Here is a 22,836-nt window from a genome sequence, read left to right as displayed (position 1 = left end):
TGCTTTTTATAAAATATGGACTCAAAATCTTTGGTGCTTGGGTCTAAAAAGATTGCTGACAAAAAGAATCTGCTTGCCATACATACCAGCTAGTATGTTTTAATAACATATTCTAGATCTTATGTGATAAAGAAAGCTTTTATGTTGGGCTGGATTATCACGTGTCAAAAATAAGGGTAGTGCATATTTTGGAGGCTTGGATTATCATTCTTGGATGATAAGGTAGATCCTTACGTAGTGTAAATGGATGTGGTACCATTAACTGCATTCCTAAGAATCTGCCCGTTTCTTAACATAATGTAAAAAGGCATTCTGAGGTGTAAGAAGGGGGTAAGAGAATACTTTAAATTTTAAAGATTGTTCCAAGCCAGAAAGCTGAGGTTGATGACTTAAATGTTTGTTTGTTCTTCTCTGAAAGAAGAGCAGTCATGACACTGAAGTCCAGGCCAGCATTTGGGGCTGAGCTCATCTTTCTGGAGGTTCAGTGACACTTAGCATCAGGAGTTTGTATGCAGCGTGCTTCTTTATAGCGATTTTGGAGTTGACCCACATTTGAGCCAGTTCCCCAGTGCTGACTCATCCCTGTTTTCAGTTCCTGATACCTGTGGCCTGATAAAATCTTTTGTGTTTTCCAGAACTGTAGTTCACATGTCAGAAGAGCTGTTGTCACATGCTTCTCAGCGGGCTGCTGTGGCCGCCATGGCAACAGGCCAGTGCGCTATTGCAAAAGATGCCATTCGAATCATCATAGCAGTGAAGTTGGGGCAGCTGCAGAAACCCATCTTTATCAGACCTCACCACCCCCTATCAATACCCGGGAGTGTGGGGCAGAGGAACTTGTGTGTACTGTGGAAGCTGTGATCAGGTAATATGGCAGACTGTGAGGCATCAACATGTAAAGCAGGGTCAGGCTTTCATGTAAATGTTGCCTGCAGATCTTGTGCTAGTTAATTCTAGTTTCACCAGGATGAATTCAGAGCAGAGACGATAAACCTGTGCTGCTTTATCAAGAGCCTCAGTTCCTAACATTTGATGTTGCATTATTACTGTTAGGAAAATGATGACATCTGATGCCTTAACCTCTGGTTGTTCTTGATCAGATAACTATTCAGGGCAGGAAAGCTGCATTCACTGACCACAAGCTTGTTTTGTAGCTTGCTGAAGGAAGCAGAGTTTCATGCTGAGCAGAGGGAGCATGAGCTCAACCGCAGGAGACAGATGGGCCTCTCCTCTTCCCATCACTCCCTGGACAACACAGACTTTGATAACAAAGATGATGACAAGCATGATCAGCGCCTCCTGAGCCAGTTTGGAATCTGGTTCTTGGTGAGAAATTCTTGCTCCTCTTGCTTCCCTTCCCTTTTCTTTCTGAAGCCTCAATTTTTTCTCCCTTCTCTGCACTGCACCCCCCACAAGGAGTTCTGTGAAGCTGTCAGACTTCAAGATTTCAGAACTAGTTTGGATGGAGTTGCTGACGACCTCCAAGTCCTGTTAGAGCATATAACAGAATTATTCACTCTGAGTTTTTTTTTTAATTGACTTCCTGTATGCCATCATCTTCTGCCTACAAATGCCTCTATATATATGTATATATATATCATGTACATTACCAGCCTTTACAATAACTTTTCAAATGAAAAGGAATTCTGAAGTTCAAACAAAAATGCTTCAGTTTGTCAAAGCATTCTGTATTGGTATGTTAACAGTGTTGAAACTAAGAAGCAAAGAGTTCAGTGCTTGCTTTTTTCCTCCACTATTGCTATTTTCTGGTTTGGAAGTGTTTTGCCAATTATCCTGTGCCAAACTCTACTTAAAACTGCTCAGCTCATTTGACTTCTATCTAATCTGCATCCTTGTATCTCTGAGAATGTGCAAAGTACAGTACACAACCAATTTGGGGCCTTTAATTCTAGAAATGAAACTGGATTTGTATTTCTGTGTTCCAGGTGAGCCTTTGCACTCCTAGTGAGAATACACCCACGGAGAGTTTAGCAAGGCTGGTTAGCATGGTGTTCCAGTGGTTTCACTCTACAGCTTACATGATGGACGATGAAGTTGGTAGCCTGGTTGAAAAGCTCAAACCCCAGTTTGTTACGAAGTGGTTAAAGACTGTTTGTGATGTCCGGTTTGATGTCATGGTTATGTGCCTCCTTCCTAAACCAATGGAGTTTGCCAGGGTAAGAATAATTTATCTGAATGTTCCTTTGACATAGCGATTAAAGTCTCAAGTGTAAAGACTGTTTCTCCCTCAGCTGTGTCAAGGCAAAAGGAATCTCAGTGTTTGAGGGAGCAGTAGAGTTCAGGAATTTTTCCTCTTCATAGCTTTTCTAGTTTTACTGTGTTAAGATCTTAGGAATTATTTACGGTAATGTGAATATGGGTTGAAAGAACATTATAGGTATTGAAAGACACCATACATTTTTGCTAACTACACATTTCCAATACGCCATTGAAGCACCTAAGCTTTTCTTTAGTAAAAGGTATCATTTGTCTGCTCCCAGATATAAACCTGTCCTTTACTAGTCTGCTTTACTAATGTTTCTCTGTTCTTTGCATGCTTTTATCTCTGCATCTGTGAATTAACGTTTATGAAATTACCCAGTTTTAATTGAAAGAAACTCTGGGCATACTGATGCCCTACAGATACCTGTAGATACCTTCAGATACCTAATTTAACTGTCTTGGTGAAGAGACTAGTCTGCCATGGTTCGCCTTATTGCTGATGGAAAGAAAAAGTTTTATCTGGAAGGTCATTCAGGGTGCCTAGGTGAGACCATTGCTGCACTCACTTCTAGAACGAGTCCTTCTTTCTGTTCATTAATCGTGAAGTAGAACTCATCACTTAACCTGGGTAGTAAAGTCAGGCATATGAATGTGCCTCTATAGAAAATGAAACATCATCATGAAAATAGGAACTTTGTAGTTGTGAGGGATTTAAGACTTCTTCCTCATTTGTTACTGCCAAGTACACCACATGTGCTTTTCTGAGACTTTGATTTTGTGACCCTCTTATGTCAGATGTCCAGAGGACATGTTAGTTTTGCTTCCTAAAATTAAGTGACTAGACAAGGAAGGGCAGTAGAGCCTTAATGTTGTACATTACATCATCAGATATGAAGTATGCGTCCATGGATCTTTCATGACCTAATATATGGGATTTGCTGTATGTGTACAGACCAGTATGTGTATGTGTCATACTCTAAACTATCATTGCTCTGAAGATGCATCTGGCTCTAGGAGACTGGAGGGCAGCTAAAGGAATTTGATAGGTGGATAGATGCATTGAATATTAGAACTGAAGAATAGAGACCAGGGCTTTGAGGCTATAGGAAGAAAGAAGAATTGAACCTCATGCTGTATACTGTTAAGGATCTTTTTCTTGTCTTGGGTCCATCCCCTTTTTTGAGTTTTATTATCCCCACTGCAATACTTAAGACTAGACTGGCAACTTGCCAGGTGTGCAAGGGTTCACTAGAACATGAAGACTAACAACCATGAAATTAGCTGTGATGAATGGAGAAAAAGTTTGTTGGCTGAGATTGCCAGTTGTTGCCAAAACAGCAGACATCTCTACAGCCATTAGTCAGGAACAGCAGAGATGAGCTGAGGTCAGTTAGAATAATTAATCTCCGTAGGACAGTTACTTATTTACTTAAAAATATATTTTTTGGCTTCCATCCCTTAAAACCTTCCTTCAAAAAACCCCAAACAAGCAAGCACAAAAGAACACCTGGTGCAAACCAAGTTTTTCAAAATAAAGACCCAGCACTGTAACAGGTTGCCCAGAGCAGATAATTGAAGGTGCAAGTTTGACCAAACAGATCTGTCCTGTGTTGAGAACTGTAAGTAATGAGAGATTACACTGCATTATGGCCTGGAAATGAGCAAACTTTATCTAAATCTTGGACAGTGCTTTTGTGTACTCTGGGTCAGTTAAGAGAGGAAGACACCAACACAGTCCCCATGGCTGAATTCTAAATTCCCCCTAATTTTCTGGCTACAACATACTGAGTGAATTTATGGTGCTGAGCAAGTTACAGGGACTAGAAGTATCATTCATCAATATGATTCCTGGAAATGCCCACAGGTTGGCGGATACTGGGACAAATCATGTAGTGCTGTGACCCAATTAAAAGAAGGGCTGAATCGAATCCTTTGCTTGATTCCATACAATGTGATAAACCAGCCGGTGTGGGAATGTATCATGCCAGAGTGGTTGGAAGCTATAAGGATGGAAGTGCCTGATAATCAACTGAAAGAGTTCCGGGAAGTGTTGAGGTATGTAAACATGTGTAGGAACCATTCTGTCATTCAATATGTTGGTTGTTGAGAGTTTTAGCCTGATAAGATTGTGACAACAAAAATGTAGACAGCAATGAGTGAATGATTCTGAAATTTTTATAACATATTTAGACTAAAACACTGAAGCTTTGGGGAGGCTTCCTTTTATTGCTCCCGACATATTCAAATCTGTATCAAGACCCAACTACGTGCAGGCTTTTTTGCTGTGAGCAAGGCATATTTTCAGTGGTTTTCTGCAACATGGTAGAAGAAGCATCTTTCTTCTCCTGGCCAGCTGTTGATGAGAAATGGTGAGGTTTAATAGAGCTGGCACTGAAAGAGCGATTATTTGTATTGCTTTAGTTAATATCTTTCCCCACTGAGAAAAGCAAACACCAGAATAAGAGTGGTGGCTGTCTGAGTCATAATTTCATTTCTACTGTATGGCTTTGACAGTAAAACTTCACACTGTCTTATAAATTTATATTTGTAGGTATTGATGTAAACTTTTTTAGTGTAAACATGGAATAGTGGAAGAGTGGTAAGATGAGAAATTTTCTAATTTTTACATTGGATGTTGAAAAAGATACTGCTGTCAAATGAAACTGAGCATAATATGTGAGGTAAATTCTTTAGGTGCATCACCAAATACAGAGATGACCTTGTGTAGTTAGGACAGGTGGTATCAGCAGCCTAGCTCAACTCCTATGGAGAGTGAGGCTGCAAGTAAGATTACAGAAGCATCATCAGTTCTGGTAGAGAGATTGCTACCACTTTTGTGTGATATCTCCCACAAAGTATGCCATGGTAACTCAGTGATGTATTTCTGTTCTGCTTTTCAGCAAAATGTTTGACACTGAACTTTGCCCTCTCCCATTCTCTATGGAGGAGATGTTTGGCTTCATTAGCTGTCGATTCACAGGGTATCCATCCTCTGTGCAAGAGCAAGCATTGCTTTGGCTGCACGTAAGTGTCCTCTGTTCACAAGTCATGCTGAAGCAGCTTATGATTTTAGAAAAAAGAAAAGGTGTGTGTGTCCTGGTTTCAGAAGAGCGGGGAAGCCACTTTTCCAATCATCATGGACCCTTTCTGCCTTTTACTTAGCCCCAGCATAAGGATGGTTGGTAGACAAATCCCAGGAAGTTTTATGTTTTTAGCCCATCATGGCAATATAATGGAAGCCTGGAAATTCCTTTTGCCTTTAAATGTGAGTTGTGTCTTTAGGACCATTTGGCTGTCTGACTTTTTGCCAGCAGCAGTCTCCACAGAATTTGGTCTGTAGATTCCAAAATTAATTCCAGACGCCAGAAGCAGCTGTAGTTGTTCCCACATGCGAAGAACTGGATTTAGACTAGCTCTCTATACACCAAGGTTTGCTGCTCTGGTCCTTTTGTGCTATATTTGCTCACAGAGCTGGCATTCACCCAGCGTTCATATTCAAAAGCTACAGGGACATTCATGTCAGCTGGGGGCAGTGAATTCAAAAGGGTTTGAAATTTTCTACAGCACCTCAGAATAATACCTTCTTCACCACTGAAGTGTTCTTCAGTATCACTTCTTTTCTGCTGAGGATTATTTTGGCTGAGCCTCTGCAAAGACCAGTTTACGTGATGACTGTAGCAATTTTCAGGTTTGCAGAGTTTTCAAGTAAAGTCTGAGTTTTTTAGGTTTTTCTTGACCTACTAACAGTTAAAGACAAATACAAATGAGCTCATATTTGTCTGAGTGTTGGTGACAAAATGGGTGACGAACACTCCCTCAGTGATTTGCAGATAACCATACTGTCCCTATGTTAGTACTGGTGATTCTGACTGGATTCTTAGAACAAATACAGGCATTAGTTTTTAGCTAATAATAAATACAGTAAATAGATACTCATTCAAGTGTTGGTAGTTTTAGTTTACAGAAATACTTTTGTGCAACAACCTCATATCCCCATGTGTTTGTACATAAAATTGATCTCAAGGTGCACCAAGCAGATGCCAGAAGTATCTTGAAAATATCTTTTATTGCCAGTTCTCTTTTGCCCTGATTCTAACAGAAATCAAAACTTGCAGCTGATCTTATTGAATCCCAACATTAAATTCATTGAACTTGATGAAATTGAAGATCAGATGACAAAGATGCTTATAAAGTAGATGGCCATTTTTGATTAAACTTGAAATTCATGCTTTTTTATTTATCGTTTTTCCTCAGGTGTTATCTGAACTAGACATTGTTGTTCCTCTTCAGTTACTAATCAGCATGTTTTCTGATGGAGTTAATTCTGTAAAAGAATTAGCAAATCAAAGAAAATCCAGAGTTAGTGAACTCGTGGGAAACATTGCAGCTCGGAGGGTAACTATTATTTATCCTGGTTGGTTTGTTTTTGGTTTTGGTTTGGTTTTTGTTTTGCTTAGAACAGACTTCCTAATAGAATGCATGCGAAAAATTAAAAAGTCATCTTTCAATATGACATTGGCATTTGGCTGGAAACACCCTAAACTTTGAAAATGGAAGAAAATTGCCATGACTTCTTCAATTTATACCATTCTACCACGTGGTCAGTGTAAAGATAATTCAGATAGGAGCTGCAGTTCCTTAGTGAACTGGTTTGTTTGGGATATGTATAGAGAGTTCTTGGTATCTTTTCCACCCATTTTCATTCTCTTCACCTTCTATTAGTAACCATAAACAACAAGTTGTATGGATAACTGGTCACTCTGAGCTTTTGTATTCTATTTGGTGAGCTGAGGTATGTTTTGGGAAGGTGAAAAAGCGGAATCTATTTCTGTTTCCTTGCCTGATTTTTTTCCCATCCAAGAGATGCAAAAACTGATCTGAAGTTGCCTGTCAAAGGCTTATGGTCTGGGAGAAAATGTGTACAAATCTGTAGGCACTACACATACTTGGGCTGATGAGACTAACTTCCCAGTAGTCTTGGATGAACTGGTTCAAGGACAGCAGGAACAAGCGTGCTTGAAAGGTCAGATTAAATTTAAGAAACTACTGTCTAAGCAGTTGATGATTCTTTATGTATAGTCTGCTTGTTCTATGATGTAGTTCTCTGAAGAGCACTCCCACACCTAGCTCATGACTACTTCTAAAATAAGCAGGAAAAAAAATGGAAAATTCACTCTCTGGTCTTGCAGATCATAGCTGTCCTGAAAGTAGACCTCATGTGTCATCTATCTGTGTATCTCCCTGCAATACTGAGAGGTTTTCAAGGTGTTTTAGGGGGCCTGTTATGGTGTGGACATAAATCAATGCAGACATGCACATTTTGTTACCATTGTGTCTAGTTCATTTCCAGATACTTGAATCCTTGGTATAGCCTTAGTTACACTGTTCTCTAGAGGTAGCCTCCTTTATTAGCCTCCTACTATCGAAGTTTGTGTCCCTGCATCATGGAGTGGATCATTATAACTTTATGACTGCTTTATTGCTTGCACCAATTGTATGCTTAATTTATGATGTTAAAATTCCTCCATAGTAGGAGTAAGATGATTGATGTCAGCCACTTAGCTTAAGAGAATGTATACAACTGTACAGAATATGATTCCTGTGCTTCTATCATGTTTTATCATTTAATGGCATTAAGGGATACATGTAGATTTGGCAAAAAAACCACAAGTGAATAGAAAGGCTGTCAAAGTTCTTGCCATTTTCTGCAGTTTTGTATAGAATGAGATTACTTAAATGCATAACAGTAATTTTTGACATTTTAATTCTTTATGTCTTCAGGTAAGCATTGCTTCTGATCCTGGGCGCAGAGTTCAGCACACCATGCTGAGTCCTTTCCCAAGCCCTTTCCAGAGCCCATTTCGGAGTCCAATACGTAGTCCTTTTCACAGCCCTTTCAAGAATTTTGGACACCCCAGTGGAAAGACAATTGATTTTGACTGTGAAGATGATGAAATGAATCTTAATTGCTTCATTCTGATGTTTGACCTCATCTTGAAGCAGGTACTTGCAGAAGAATAACACCCACATTAAGACAGGCACTGAAGTTCTGTAGTCACTTTTTTTTTCTTTAATCCTGTATTGAGTCCCTTTCTGTTAAGGGACTGTCATGAAGTATAAGACATTTAAATCCCAGTACAACTGTCACCTGCCTTTACCTGTATAGGAGTTACAGGCCCATGTTCAATGAAAAGAGGTTGGATACCTTCATGCTAGATAGCTCGTATGAGTGAAAGGAACTTGTTCTTGGAGATACATTTATTACAACAGACTAGAAGCAGAGGCTTGTTGATAGGCTTAGGTTAGATGCATAATATTTGGATAGCTATATTGTACATTGTGAATCTAAGGTCAAGTATTTTGGATAACTGTCTCCAGGTAAAATTCATGGATCCTGTACTTGAAATTGTCTGTCTGCTTTATCTGTTCAAGCTAGTGCCTCAACACCAGGGGCAGTTAAAAATTGTGAGTTCCAGTTTTACTCAAATTCTTCCCAGTCCTGTAATATAACACTAGCAGGGGCAAAATACTTAGTGCTCTGGCTCTTAAATAAATAGTAGATCCTTATTCTTTTCACTCTGTTTCAGATGGAACTCCAGGATGATGGTGTCACTTTGGGCTTAGAGAACAGCATTTCAAAAGATATAATATCCATCATAAACAATGTGTTCCAGGCACCCTGGGGTGGTTCTCATACCTGTCAGAAAGATGAAAAAGCAGTTGAATGTTGTCTGTGTCAGTCCAGCATTCTCTGTTACCAGCTGGGTTTTGAGCTGCTAGAACAACTTGCTCCAAAAGAAGAAATCAGGCTTGTGGTGAGTAGGAAAGGGCCTATATTATGTGTGCTGAAACTCTACTTCATTGTTCTTGTTACATTGTGCGCAAGGGGGCAAAGCTGTGCTGATCTTTTGGTGTGGAGGATTTAGGAGGGTAAAGCAAAATGCAACTGAATTGTATAATTTCCTAAGTTTGAATTGATACAAAGGACACAGGGAAGATGACGGCGTTCATACAGCATGAACTCTTCCCCCATCAATGCTGAAGTGCTGTTTCACTTTGAAAGGACACTGCTATGACTGTGTCTTAGACAAACGGGAAATGATAATACTTAGTGCTTTTCCTCTTAAAAGCTAAGTGTAGATATTTTGAAATTATTAATGATTTTGAGTGAGTTGTCAAATGAGTAAGCCTTGATTGGTGCTTGATGGTTGAAAATGCTGAGCATTGCTGACAAACAATATACTTCAGGTTGAAAATCCAGCTTTCTTAGGCACAGATATGTACTTTCCAATCAGTAGTCATAATTGAAATCCTCTGTAGCTTTGCAGAGGAATTGAAACATTACCTGTGGTGTGAAGAATTTATTTTAAGCTGTATGTCTGTTTTACATAGCTGTGCTATCTGATGGTTCTGACGACAGCATTGTTACCCTTATTCCGAGTGCTCGTTTGCTGTGGCATGGTAATAGCAGGATGTTTATTAGTAATTTTTTTTTCTCTGGGGGCATAGTGATGTCTTTTGATGTGTAAAGGTTTCAGAATTCCATTTGAATGTGTATACTAATAGTAGGTATCCCAGAAAGGTTGAGGTTGGAAGGGACTGCTGGAGGTCATCTAGTCCAACCTTCCTGCTCTAGCTGGGTCACTGGAGAGCACATTGGTCAGGACTGTGTCCAGATGGCTCTTGAATATCCCCAGGGAAAGAGACTCCACAGCCTCTTTGGGCAACCTCTTCCAATGCTCAGTCACCCTCACAGTGAAGTTCTCCCTCATGTTCAGGTGGAACTTCCCATGGTTGAGTATGCCCATTGCCACTCATCTTATTGCCTTGGTGGTGCCAGGTGAGGTGCAAGTGATGTAGTCTTTTGAGTGCTGGGGTGTGGTACCATTTCTAAGATCCACCTTGTGATTTATAGCATGAAGGCCACAATGTCAACCTGCAAGCTTGAGCTTCTGGCCACAGGCAGAAGTAACTCCAGCCTGGTCCCTTTTTCAGTGTGTAAAAGTGATTGACATAGTTCCTCCATCTAAGCCTGTAATGTAGGAAACGTGCCCTGCTCCTGTCTGTTACTCCTTTGAGGCAAGGATGCTGAGTTTCACGAAACCATGGCCCTGTGATTGGGTCCACCTCTGCTCCAATATGGTTATAGTTTCTGTTAAGTGATCCACGTTTGAAACATAGTCTTGTCAGTATACATTTGCTGATGCAGAATTTAGATATGCATCTGGTTTGAATGCACAAGTGCACATGGAACTAGACAGTTTCTGCCTCATTTGAGCTCAGGTTACTACACCAGATGTAACTTATACTGCAGGATGTGGCCTTATGTATTTAGATAACATCAAGAAACAAATTTAACTTATTATATTCTTAAAGGAGCCCACAGATAACCTCGAGGATAGTCTTCTGTATACTAGACCTGAGTTTATTATAGGAACTGAAGGAGAAGAGGAAGACAAATCAGCACCAAAGCATGGAGAAAACCCAGGAAATCACACAGAGACAGCAGAAAATGCTGGTAGGTGGAGGGTGAGGAGGTTGGGTATTTCAGGAAGGCTTTATATGAATTTTTTATTCTACTCAATATAGAATACAAGGTTCTGATCAGTCTTTCAAGTCCAACAGTGCATGGCCACTTTTTTCTAATGCATTTAAATCTTTTGACATATTACTCAAATAGGAAGGCTGTATTTTTGTTGATGGCAACTGTGACTCTCTCTCAAAAAGGCATTAGCTATCTTGGCATTTTTAACATAGAATAGTTAGGATTGGAAAGGACCTCAAGATCATCTAGTTCCAACCCCCCTGCCATGGGCAGGGACACCTCACACTAAACCATATCACCCAAGGCTTCATCCAACCTGGTCTTGAACACTGCCAGGGGTGGAGCATTCACTACCTCCCTGGGCATCCCATTCCAGTACCTCACCACCCTATCTAAAGTAACAAAACCATTACATGCTAAATTCGGTACTATTGTAACTTTACTGACTGCAGGGTTACTGTGGCTAGAATTAATTTCTTTCTCATCACTGTAGCATTCTTTTGTTTTCTTCTGAATCCACAAATGAGAGACTTTTAACAACATTTCATGTAACTTACATTTTTAACAGCGATAAAGAATGACACAGAAAGGAAATTTTGTTATCAGCAGCTTCCAGTTACCTTGAAGCTCATATATACAATATTACAGGTAACGTTGATTTCGTGTTTCCTTAGTTTGAATTTTTTGTTGTGGTGTCATTGTGTTGAGAATAGTACATCTGCTTACACAGGAAATGTCAAGGTTTGAAGAACCAGACATTCTTTTTAATATGCTGAACTGTCTGAAGATCCTGTGTCTTCATGGGGAATGCCTCTATATAGCAAGAAAGGACCATCCACAATTTCTTGCCTATATTCAAGATCACATGCTGATTGCAAGGTAGGTTTTTACCACACATGTTATCTTCATGCTTTGTTGGTTCTGCAACTATACATTCATTGTTGGCATCAAAGAATTTGCAGGTTTAATATGGAAAATTAACAAAGGGTGCTAGGGAAGTGTGAAAAGGTTAAATAACTGTATAAGGGCACATTGCACAGGCTAATTAAGAAGTTGCATGTGAAACCAGGGTACCATGCATTGTCCATCATGGCTACTCTGTCATGCACCGCTCTTTGTAGTGTGTCAGAGTTTCTCATATTGAGAAATAGCATTGGCTGGAACTGAAGTATCTTCCCTGACTCTACAAAATATAAGAAAGGGTGGTGTAGAGACAGGCACACTGTTTATAGGGCTTTAGCATTACAGCTGAGAGAACAGTACTGAACCTTATTTTTAGGAGGTAAAAGTTTTTTTATTTAGAATCAGAGTGAATTGGATTAAAATTTTTGTTTCAGATTCTTTTTGGAGAAAGCGGCTTTTGCAGAAAACTCACTGAATTAACATCAGCCTATGGTGTTCATCAGTGCTTACATCTGCTCTGTATCAATTTCACTGAACATCTCCTGAGACTGTAGGGTTTTAGCAAACTGGAGAATCTGTCCTGAAGCTAAATACCAGCAAATTGTGAACACCCGACATCTTAGTCATTTGTGGATGCACATGATTCATGGTGCCAAGTCAGTTCATGTAGCTTATGTACTGAAGCTTGTTGTACTAAAATTGTTAAATCACAGCACAGATTATGTTCCATGACAGTTGTGCCTTGAATTAGGCCAACTCTTGTAAAATCTGGAATATTTCAACCTGGATTTTCAAGAAAAACTGCTGTAGTTTGAAATGTGCAAGTAGCTCTGTTCTCCTACCAGCAACCCAGTGATATTCCCATAAAGGCTTGAGACAGCTCATGCAGATTTTAATGAAAAGTATATTCCCACCAACAATACAGTGTAGATATTTAGAAGAAAGGATGTCAGGTGTTTTTATAAGCAGCTTTGCTCTTTTGGTCTTTCTAGCTTATGGGGAGTTGTGAAGTCTGAATTCTCTCAGCTTTCTTCTTTGGCAGTCCCCCTTCTTCTCCATGCACTTTCACTTCCCCATGGAGCTGACATTTTCTGGACAATAATAAACAGCAATTTCAACAGCAAAGATTGGAAGATGAGATTTGAAGCAGGTAGGCCTGAGAAATGTATACTGTTTGCTCTTTGTTGCTTTGCTAGAGAGGTAGAGAGTTCTCTCCTGTAACTGAGGAGACCCATAATAAATTATTACCTTTTTGCTGCTTTAGGGTGTTTTGGAGATAGTCTGCTGCAAAACAATTCACAACAGTGCAGTAAAATAGAGAACATGAGGCGTTTTGGATAATCAAAATCAAAGTTACAACACTTGCCAACTTTTTTGTTGGTACTTTCTCAGATGTCCGTATTTCGAAGCAAGGTGTATTTATCAGGACATAAAGAAGCCACTGCCTAAATTAATATGCATATTTTCTTTGTCGGGGACATGGCTGCTACAGTGGAGAAGGTGGCTGTATTGTGCAGATTTTTGGATATTCACTCCGTGACAAAAAACCACCTACTGAAGTACTCTTTGGCTCACGCATTCTGCTGTTTCTTGACTGCTGTGGAAGATGTCAACCCAGCAGTAGCCACAAGAGCTGGGCTGTTACTTGACACTATAAAGAGGCCAGCTTTACAGGTAAGTTCATTATATGGGGAAAAAATACATTCAAACAGGAATCTGGGTTTTCACCCAAAGTTCAAAGCTTTTCAGCTGTACAGCATCATGGCCACTGTTGACATTTCTTTAGACAAGCCATATGGTTCTTGGTAATTGACATATTCGCAGAATAGCTAAGGGAAATGGTACTCTCCTAGCCCCAACTTAGAATCGCAGAATTATTTAGGTTGGAAAAGACCTTTAAGATCATTGAGTCCAACTGTAAAAATTTTGATGGCTGAAAAAGATTACTATTGCCTTTGAACTGCTATCATAGAAAGCTGTAAATGTTTTTTTATGATGTTAAAATTTATTGACATTTTTCAATAAAAAAAAAGAAAAAAAGTCTTATGATGCCTTGCTGAGCTGATAGTGAGAAAATGTATTTCAAACGTGGTCATTATCTTTTCAAGATTTACTCAGGCATGTAATTTTAAGCATGCCAGAGACCCTGCTAATCAGAATTCTCATGACTAAAACTAAGCAGATATGAAAGTGGATCAGAGCCTATGCATACAAGCAAGACTGAAGAAAAAAATATTCTGGTAGTACACAACTCCAGTTCTTGTTCTCTGGAGATCAGAATAAATATATATTTTAAAAAGTTCAGTGTTACTGCCTGTAAAAAGCTGTTAATACCTGCTAGCTTTATTCCATAGAGTGCCTTTTCAAAATAGTTTCCCAAGAACTTGAATTCATTGAAGCTGTTACCAGTATATGGCATTTATATATTTAATGTGCAGGTTTTCTGAAACATAGGTCTTGACAGTGCACCCAAAATTCTAGTGTAAATAAAGTACAGAAGCATTTTGACACAAAGCACTTCTGATACGCTTCGCCACATAATCTTTCTTCCTCTGTTTGGGCTTGGTGATTCATTCATTTTGTAATAAAGAGTTTGATTCAGTTGCCCAAATGTAAACTTTTTCTCAGGCAGGGGTTTGTGAAGAGGATACTTTGATTTTGTGTACCAAATGTGCAGTAGGACAGAACTTTGCATGTATACCTTTGTGTTCCTCAAAATCTTAGCACATTGTACATTCTAAATATGATGTTTGTTTACCTCCTTAATTGCCTTACTTCTTCATTGATATAATAGGATTAACTAGGTTGGAGAAGACCTTTAAGATGAACAACTCCAACCATTACCACAGGACTACCAAGTCCACCACTAAACAATGTAACTGAGGGTGTTGTCTACATGTTTTTTTGGACACTTCCAGGGACAGGGATTCCACCACTTCCCTGGGCAGCCTGTTCCAATGCTTGACAACTCTTTTTGTGAAGGAATTTTTCCTAATATCCAATCTAAACCTCCCCTAGGGCAGCTTGCGGCCGTTACCTCTCATCCTGTCAGTTGTTACCTGGGAGAAGAGACTGACCCTCACCTCACTGCAACCTCCTTTCGGGTAGTTATAGAGAGCGATATGATCTCCCCTCTGAGCCTTCACTTCCTCACACTAAACAACCTCAGTTCCCTTGTCTGTTTCTCATAACACTTTTGCTCTAGGCATTTCAGTAGCATTAGTTCTAATTTAAAGGCCTTGGCAAGAAAAATGAGCTAAACCTTTATCTTAAATCCTGAATCTTTATCCTAAACCTTAATCCTGTACTAATTAATAGAATTAACAAAGGGAGCTTTGACCTCCCCTTGCTTTAAAAAAATGCTTTAAATTTTCACTTTTTTTTTTTTTTTTTGTCTAGGGTCTCTGCCTCTGCCTTGATTTCCAGTTTGACACAGTTGTCAAGGACAGGCCCACGATTCTTAGTAAGCTTTTGCTACTTCATTTTCTAAAAGCAGATATTCCAGCTTTGAGCTGGGAGTTCTTTGTGAATCGCTTTGAGACCTTGTCTCTGGAAGCACAGCTTCATCTGGACTGCAACAAAGAATTCCCTTTCCCAACAAGTAAGCAGAGTCTAAATCAATCTGATTGCCTTTTTTCAGCTTCTGGAATTTCAGTTGCCTGCAAGGGTCTGAAAGAGATGTAGGTCACTCCCAAATATTCTTATTTAAAGATATGACCGTACATTTGAGTATTTGGGAGTGATTTAAAATTTAAAAGATGCAAAAGGTATTTTCCATGTTCATTTCTAACCTTTCTCTTTGCCTTTTCAAAAACATAAGTGTTGCAAAGGAATGGGCTCACCAGCGTTAGTCACATAATTAAACTCAAAGGGTTTGAATGCACTATAGACATGAATATAGGAAAGTATTGGTGACTTTATTAAGCTGTGCAGTGATACTGCTCGTCACACCCCTGTAAAAGCATAATCACACTCACAGATCTTCGAGGCACTGTTCAAATTCAGGGTGGTAGGTATAGGCAGGACAGGAGGTCAGTGAGGCAAAACTAGAGGCCACATTTGGGTATGAGTGCACTGAACATGATCCATACTTGTGAGATTAAGCTGAAATTCAGGTTTTGGTTTCAAGAACCTCTTTTTGTCCTATCTTTAAAGAAAGGAATAACAGCATAAGGTTTTGCCATTTGGGGTTTTATGGATTTCAGAATTATAGCATGCAGATGAGTACCTTGCAGATGGACCCTTGAGCCCATGTGGAGCTTTCTTGGCATGAGTGGGACCTGGGGCCCAGGTGCATTTGGCACTTAACAGCATTAGGGCCTCACCATGCTGTGGAATGAATCCTAACTTGGTCAATTGCATTTGCAAAGCTATCACTGCTGTCCGGACAAATGTCGCCAACCTCAGTGATGCAGCAATGTGGAAGATCAAGAGGGCTCGTTTCGCACGTAATCGTCAGAAGAGTGTGCGTTCCCTGAGGGACAGTGTGAAGGGACCAGTGGAGTCAAAGAGAGCGCTCTCCCTTCCAGAAACCTTAACCACCAAAATTCGTTGAGTATCTGTTTATGTTTTCGTGACACACCTGTATCTTCTTCCTTAGAATCATATCCTATTGTTGGGTACACATCAGAATTGTCAGTATTTATCCAGTTGGGATAGCAATAGGTTTCTGTCTGATTTGGGCATTATTTAGATAATGACAAGTTAGTGAGTTTGACAGAGAACATAAGCAAACATTATGCCTTTGCTGTGTTTGTTTAAAATGCCAGAACAAAATGCTCCAAGATGAGTTTGTGGATAGGTTTTTATCTGTGGCTAATACGTAGTGGTTTAGTCTAAAATAGATAGTATTTACAGAAAAATTCCTGTTACTAATTTATTAATTGTAATTATTAATCAGTGTATGCAGCATACGTTAGGCATATTAAAAACAACTGTTAATGCCTCAAATGAACTTTAGGATATCTTCAGAATTCCTTTTTTAGGGAAATGATGTCCATGCAACACATCCTTCCTGACAGCTTGTATAGGAGGACCATGGTGCTGGAAAACCATAGGCTTGTATGGAGAGCAGAACAGATATCTTTCCAAGCAGAAAGAGCAGAAATCCCCATCTTCATTTAGAGAGTTTCAGAAATGCAGATTAGTCTTTATATTCAAAATGGACCTCACACATTGCTCCTACCCATATAATAAGAACTGATAAAATGTGCAAACCTGGGTGCTCGTGAACTGTTAAGTTAAAAGGTATTTTCTCCAAAACAAACATCACCATATCTGGGGACTCTTAATCCTTCTTGACCATTTTCTGATCCTGCATAGGGGGTCCTGTGTGGTACTAATGTGTACCAGTGAAACTGACCAGTGGAGAAAACTAGAGTTATAGAACATGGTGCACGAAATCTGTAGGGCACACAAGTGACCTGTTTTAAATGTGAGACTTGCTGCCTGACAAGAGCGTATGAATAAACGAACATAAATATGCTAGCACTGAATATATGCTGAAGTATAAGGTGTCAGTACTGCCTTATTAAACAGAGTTGCTCTTGTTTCTGTGGTGTTTGTTTGTTTGGTTTTTTGTTTCTTTTGTTTGTTTTGGTTTATTTTTTAAGCTTTGAGCTTGACCAGACATGAGCAGTCTGCTCCAGCACTTGGAGGAACACCAGAGCAAACACCAGGTAGGTTTGACAAGGGGGAGTGTTTTGATAAACAGGAGAAGGCAGGCACTGGCTTTCTTGTTGACTCAAGAAAGGAACTTGCACAAGATAGAATTTATCTAAAATGCATGGTGAGCCACATCTCAGCATGGTTCCAAAAGGTGTAATTTGAAGATTTGCTCTTGATCTGTACTGAAACCTGTCTCCAGTTCTAAATACTGCTTCAGGGCTGGGAGGAGGTTATTCAGAGGCATTCAGCTATGCTGGTGGTGCCTCAGCCTCCTGTGTTTCATTGCTCACAGGAACAAGTAAACTTTTTCAGTAGGCTGGCTCCATGGGTCACCTCTGTTCAGCCTGATCTTTGACCTTCAGGTTTTAGAGACATGAGACAGAATGCTTTTGATTGTCAGTACTGTAAATTATGCTTGTCTTTTCTGTATGCTTATAGATGTCTTAAGTCACTTATTTTGTATTTACTGAAGTTTTGTGAAGATGTCACTCTTTTGTCAGGCATTTTTAGAATAGCCAAATCAGGGTCTAAGCAGTTTCTAAATAATTGTCACTACTGACAGTGCTTATGCTGAATCCTGTGTAGACTGAACATTTGAGGGTGAAAAATCTCAGATTCAGATTTTTTCACATTCCTTCTCTATGACTTGGAATATTACCATCAGACACAATTCAGAATTAGAGCAGATCAACTTACTGGGTGATCAGTAGAAAAGAGAATACCTTGCCAGCGTGAATGCTGACTAAGCTGTGAAATGAACCAGGAGAGCTGAATAAGCAGTATATAGCCCTGTCATATTACCCCAGTGAGAGCTGAAGATCAGCAAGTTCCATACAGAATGTGTGTGTGGGTTGTCACGGGCTCATAGAGGGAAAAAGTGAAATAAGGATTCAGTGAACAGACATGTCACTGAATGATGGAGCTTCTGCAGCAAGTCCAACGAAGGGTTGGAATGATTTAGGGTCTGGAGCATCCCTTGTGTGAGGAAAAGCTGAGGAAGCTGGGCCTGTTCAGCCTGGAGAAGACTTGGGGTGGGGAAGAAGGAAGAATGACAGGACTGATGAAAGGGTGTAAGTATCTGAAGGGAGGGTGTCAAGAGGGTGGGTCCAGACTGTTCTTGGTGGTGACAGAACAAAAGGCAATGGGCATAAACTAAACCACAGAAAGTTCTACTTGAACACAAGGAAGAACTTTACTGTGAGGGTGACTGAGCACTGGAATAGGTTGCCCAGAGAGGCTGTGGAGTCTCCTTCCCTGGAGATGCTCAAGAACTGTCTGGACACAATCCTGAGCAATGTCCTCTAGGTGACCCTGCTTGAGCAGGGAGGTTGGACTAGATGACCTCCAGTGGTCCCTTCCAACCTCAGTCATTCTGTGATTGATCATCATTTAATGGCACCACTCACCTATACTAAGCTGTGAGAAACTTGTAACTTAAGGAGAGTCAGTCTCACAGTAGGAATTTCTAGCCATTGTGATTTTAGTAGATGTATTTTGGTATTTCAAGGCTTCAGTTTCCAGGCTCAGGTAATTAATCTAAGCTTCAAATTAAGTTTCCACAAAAAATGTGTATGTAAAAATGGCATGTAGCTAGTAGCCACTGGTACAAAGAAAAATCCAATAATATGATTCAAAATAATCACAAATGCTTTGGATACTAGGAGACAAATAACTGTCCCTCTCTTCCTGCCCAGTTTTGATTATTTCTTTCTAAAATATTAATTCTTTGTAAAATAGTTGTTTTTTTTTTCTTAATGTTTGACTCATCTTTGACACTTTGCATTGGCAGTACTGAGCATATCTGATTCATTTAAGGAACTAGCTGACTCCTAGACATAGGTTGTACATTTGCTTTATACACACCACTCAAATGAGCCAGTCCTGGTGCTCATTCATTCTTTCTAGATCTAAAACCATAGTCCTTGCACAGTACAAATACAAGCTGAATCCAATGTGCATTCTGTATGGATTTAATACCAGGATCACGATTTGTTCATGTATCCTCTGCAGTACCCTGGAGAGTCACTTAGTTTAATTGATAGGCACAGGGATCATAATTGGGATGATGCATGATAAAATTGTGATCTGATGTTTTATGTTATATTGTGATATACCTTAAAGTAATTTGAAATTAAATGGGTCTGATAGAAGTGACACATGAATAGATGAATCTGTGGGCATAAGACTAGACTGAATTCAGGAATAGTAGCTGTATATTAACTAGCAGGCTGTGTGTCTGGTGATGCAAAAAGGTTTTTCTGGGCAGGGATTATGAATGTATGTGTGTACCTACCTTGTATGTAGGCATACACATGCATGAATTGTATATGTCTGCACACACATTTTGAGGGTTAAAAGCTACCATAGCCACTGTAAAGACAGAGCTGTCTTGGAAATGTCCTGTGAAATGTCTGTTAACTAGTGTTAGTATTATGAAATTTGGCAAAACTGAGCATTTTGTCACTGAGCTTCTAAATTATATTGATCAGCAAGTAAAGTAAATTAAATTAATCTTTTCAGTTTATTTACTTATGGAAATCTATTTGGAGAACCTGAATTTTAGATCCCCTTGCTGCTTTGACTCATTTTATCATATGTCTTTTTTTGTTTTGCTGAAAATCTCACAACATATAATGGAGATGAAAATAAGTAGGCTGAGGAAGATAGTTTAGTATCATCTTTATGAAAATGGTGTCTTTTTGATACAATTTCATGGAAAGTTTTAAGCGTGTATAACGTGTAAAGATGATTTCTCGGTTGATGTCCAGAAAGCTTATTTTCTATATACTTTAAATGTGCGTCTGAAAATGGTACTTGCAGTATTTCTGATTCTTATTATTTAAGAATGCATTGTTTCTTTTATGCATCTGCAAATCTTGGTCTAGCAAAAGTTTCATTCTGATGGAATATTTTTGTAAATAAAAAATCCCAGTGAAAACAGTTGGGAATAAAAAGTACTATGTAATGTGAAATCCATTATTTCTTTTTACCAGCATGAGACCAGTCATTCTTAACAGAATTATTATTACTTAAAGTTATTCTTAACAGAGGTGATTCTGAAAATTTCTGCCTCTAGTTTTCATTTTCACCTGTCATAGAACCCAACTCTCTCCTATGCTCATCAAAGCAACCAAGCAAACAAAACCCTTTGCTCACCCACCAATAAAACCTGAAATGTTTAAAAATTTTAAAGATTACGAATGCTGTAGTTTTGCTGGTGAAGAACCTAAGACAGATGCAGTTGTACCAGCAAAGGAGTTTCTTGTCAGAATAGCATTTTACATTGAGAATATGGGTAAATTATAATATTAAAATAATTTTTAGCATTTGCTATAAATACATAACTATGAATTTACATAGACTGCAGGGTATGTAAGTAACTAACAGACTAAGTGGATATTGATGGCTGACTAGATACCCTTACACAGACATGCCAGAACAATTTTGCTATTATACTTGAGCTGATATTGCTTGTAGGGTCTGTCCTGTAAACTTCAGCCTCAGGTGTTCTTGCAAAGGTGTAAGGACTGTGTCCAGTAGTTGGAAGGATTTATCCTTTAAATGAAAACAACTAGATAGTTCTGTAATTCAGCTTCATACCAGCTTGTTTTATCTCATTTATTCCCTATTAAACAGATTTTTAACCATGGATCAGATGCATCTGAATACATTCTATTAATATTTGTTAACAGTTGTCGTGTGGTGTAATAAAAAGTTTTCAAGCATCTCTCTGTTTTGATGCTGTCAGAATATTTTCTGCTCCTTTTTTTTGATTTTTTGACATTTTTTAATTTAGTTTGTGTATAATACATATATAATGCATTTTATTTTTACAGAAGCATTTAACAAACTATTGTTTTCAAATAGAACATGTTGGAATAATATACTTACTGTGCTTTACCTATGCATTTATTCAGAATTATTTAATAAAAAGAATCTGATACACTGATGTGTGAAGTAGCTTTTGCTTTTCATTAATTCAGCTTCTGCTCTTAGCCTAACATAGAACTTTAGGAACTGCTAAGCACTAAAAAAGGCCTTACATATAGGGTGAAATGAAAGAGACTAACTCTAAAGGCAACTACCAGAAAATTCTAGAAATGATAAATGGTCTTAAAAGTAACTGGAAATACTGTATTAAAAAAAAAAACAGTGTAGTGTGTTTGTTTTGCTTGGATAGTGATAGCCAGCACCCAGGCTTCCTTGTGCTTTTTAAGTAGCCTCTCATCTTTCACATGGTCATATTCTCATGCAAAATTTTAGTGATTGATTGTGCCCATTCAGTGTTTATCAACCAAGTCTTAGGTTTCTTTTCTGAAAAAGGTCATCAAAATTTTGACATAATACATAGTGTCCAAAAAATAGTGCCTACATTTTGGCCCAGGGTTTTTGAGAGAAATATGGACTCAATGCTAAAAGGGGAAGTCTTCATTCATTCTTTCATTGTTACTTGTTAGAATTTTCTCTGTCTCCTACCTTTGTTATCCACTAATGTTTGCTGAGGAAAGACTGAAAACTAAGCCAGATGAGAATTTGGTGACAGTGCTATTTGATTCTTCTTTAACACATAGATGTGAAGGAATAATGACACTCAATTTGGAAGAAATGCACTGGGATGGAAAGCTAAGCAGGTCCATTAAACACAGCAAAGCTGAGAAATGGTGTTTAGTGTACATGGGGTGTTACTGTGCTGTTGAACCTGAGGCAACAGGACCAATGCCTTCAGAAATGCAGATTTATCTCCTGTGACCACCATGTGTATTTGGGCAGAAATTGTTCAATTAACTTTGGAGAAAGATTCTGGTGTATTCTGTACCTTATTGCAGTCTTTACCCAGTGTCTGATAACCAGTGTCTCTTGTACCAATAGGACAACCCTCCCCAGAGAATGATAACACAATAAAAGACCTGCTGCCAGAGGATGCTGGGATTGATCACCAAACAGTACACCAGCTCATTACTGTGCTAATGAAGTTTATGGCAAAGGATGAGAGCAGTGCCGAGTCGGACATCAGTAGCGCTAAAGCTTTCAACACAGTCAAGCGCCATCTATACGTGCTGCTTGGTTATGATCAGCAGGAAGGATGCTTTATGATTGCACCACAAAAAATGCGTGTTTCAACATGCTTTAATGCCTTTATTGCTGGAATAGCACAAGTAGGTGAAAGCACTTACTACTTCTTGCAGCTGTTTCTCATTGCTTGTTGTTAAAATGGTAGCAGAGCTGCCTTTGTATCAAAATAATGGCTGAGTATGGTAATGCTACTTAAAACTTCTTAACACCTCTTCAGTTGATAAAAAAATGGGAACAAGAATGGCTACTTGTTGTTTACTCTTAGAAGGCTCAGTGTAGCCTAATCAATTGCTTTCTGTAGGTTTTTCCTTTGCAGTTAAAAAGTAAATAAGTTAAATAAGCTAACTTAGAGCTTTTCACGACTACTGTAACTGAAATAGAAATAATGGAGGAAATAATGTGCGTGGAGACACACAAATATTACC

General features: G+C 38.9%; 1 protein-coding gene across 1 annotated transcript in view; it reads left to right on the top strand.

The window, feature by feature from the left end:
- UNC79 (unc-79 homolog, NALCN channel complex subunit) overlaps nt 1-22,836 on the top strand; it is a 111,886-nt gene that overhangs the window by 26,869 nt on the left and 62,181 nt on the right. Inside the window, exons 12-27 of the mRNA XM_031049359.2 lie at nt 636-865; nt 1,155-1,326; nt 1,947-2,177; nt 4,088-4,278; nt 5,124-5,247; nt 6,478-6,618; nt 8,005-8,226; nt 8,811-9,038; nt 10,600-10,741; nt 11,337-11,416; nt 11,499-11,647; nt 12,664-12,821; nt 13,164-13,345; nt 15,071-15,272; nt 16,042-16,221; nt 22,208-22,494. Of these exons, the coding sequence (XP_030905219.1) occupies nt 636-865; nt 1,155-1,326; nt 1,947-2,177; nt 4,088-4,278; nt 5,124-5,247; nt 6,478-6,618; nt 8,005-8,226; nt 8,811-9,038; nt 10,600-10,741; nt 11,337-11,416; nt 11,499-11,647; nt 12,664-12,821; nt 13,164-13,345; nt 15,071-15,272; nt 16,042-16,221; nt 22,208-22,494 (2,919 nt within the window). The remainder of the gene's footprint in view (nt 1-635; nt 866-1,154; nt 1,327-1,946; nt 2,178-4,087; nt 4,279-5,123; nt 5,248-6,477; nt 6,619-8,004; nt 8,227-8,810; nt 9,039-10,599; nt 10,742-11,336; nt 11,417-11,498; nt 11,648-12,663; nt 12,822-13,163; nt 13,346-15,070; nt 15,273-16,041; nt 16,222-22,207; nt 22,495-22,836) is intronic.

The sequence above is a fragment of the Melopsittacus undulatus genome, chromosome 4 (genome assembly GCF_012275295.1).
Source record: "Melopsittacus undulatus isolate bMelUnd1 chromosome 4, bMelUnd1.mat.Z, whole genome shotgun sequence".
Taxonomy (NCBI): Eukaryota; Metazoa; Chordata; class Aves; order Psittaciformes; family Psittaculidae; genus Melopsittacus; species Melopsittacus undulatus.
The sequence above is the reverse complement of the archived record's forward strand: the minus strand, read 5'-3'. Positions and strand labels throughout refer to the sequence as shown.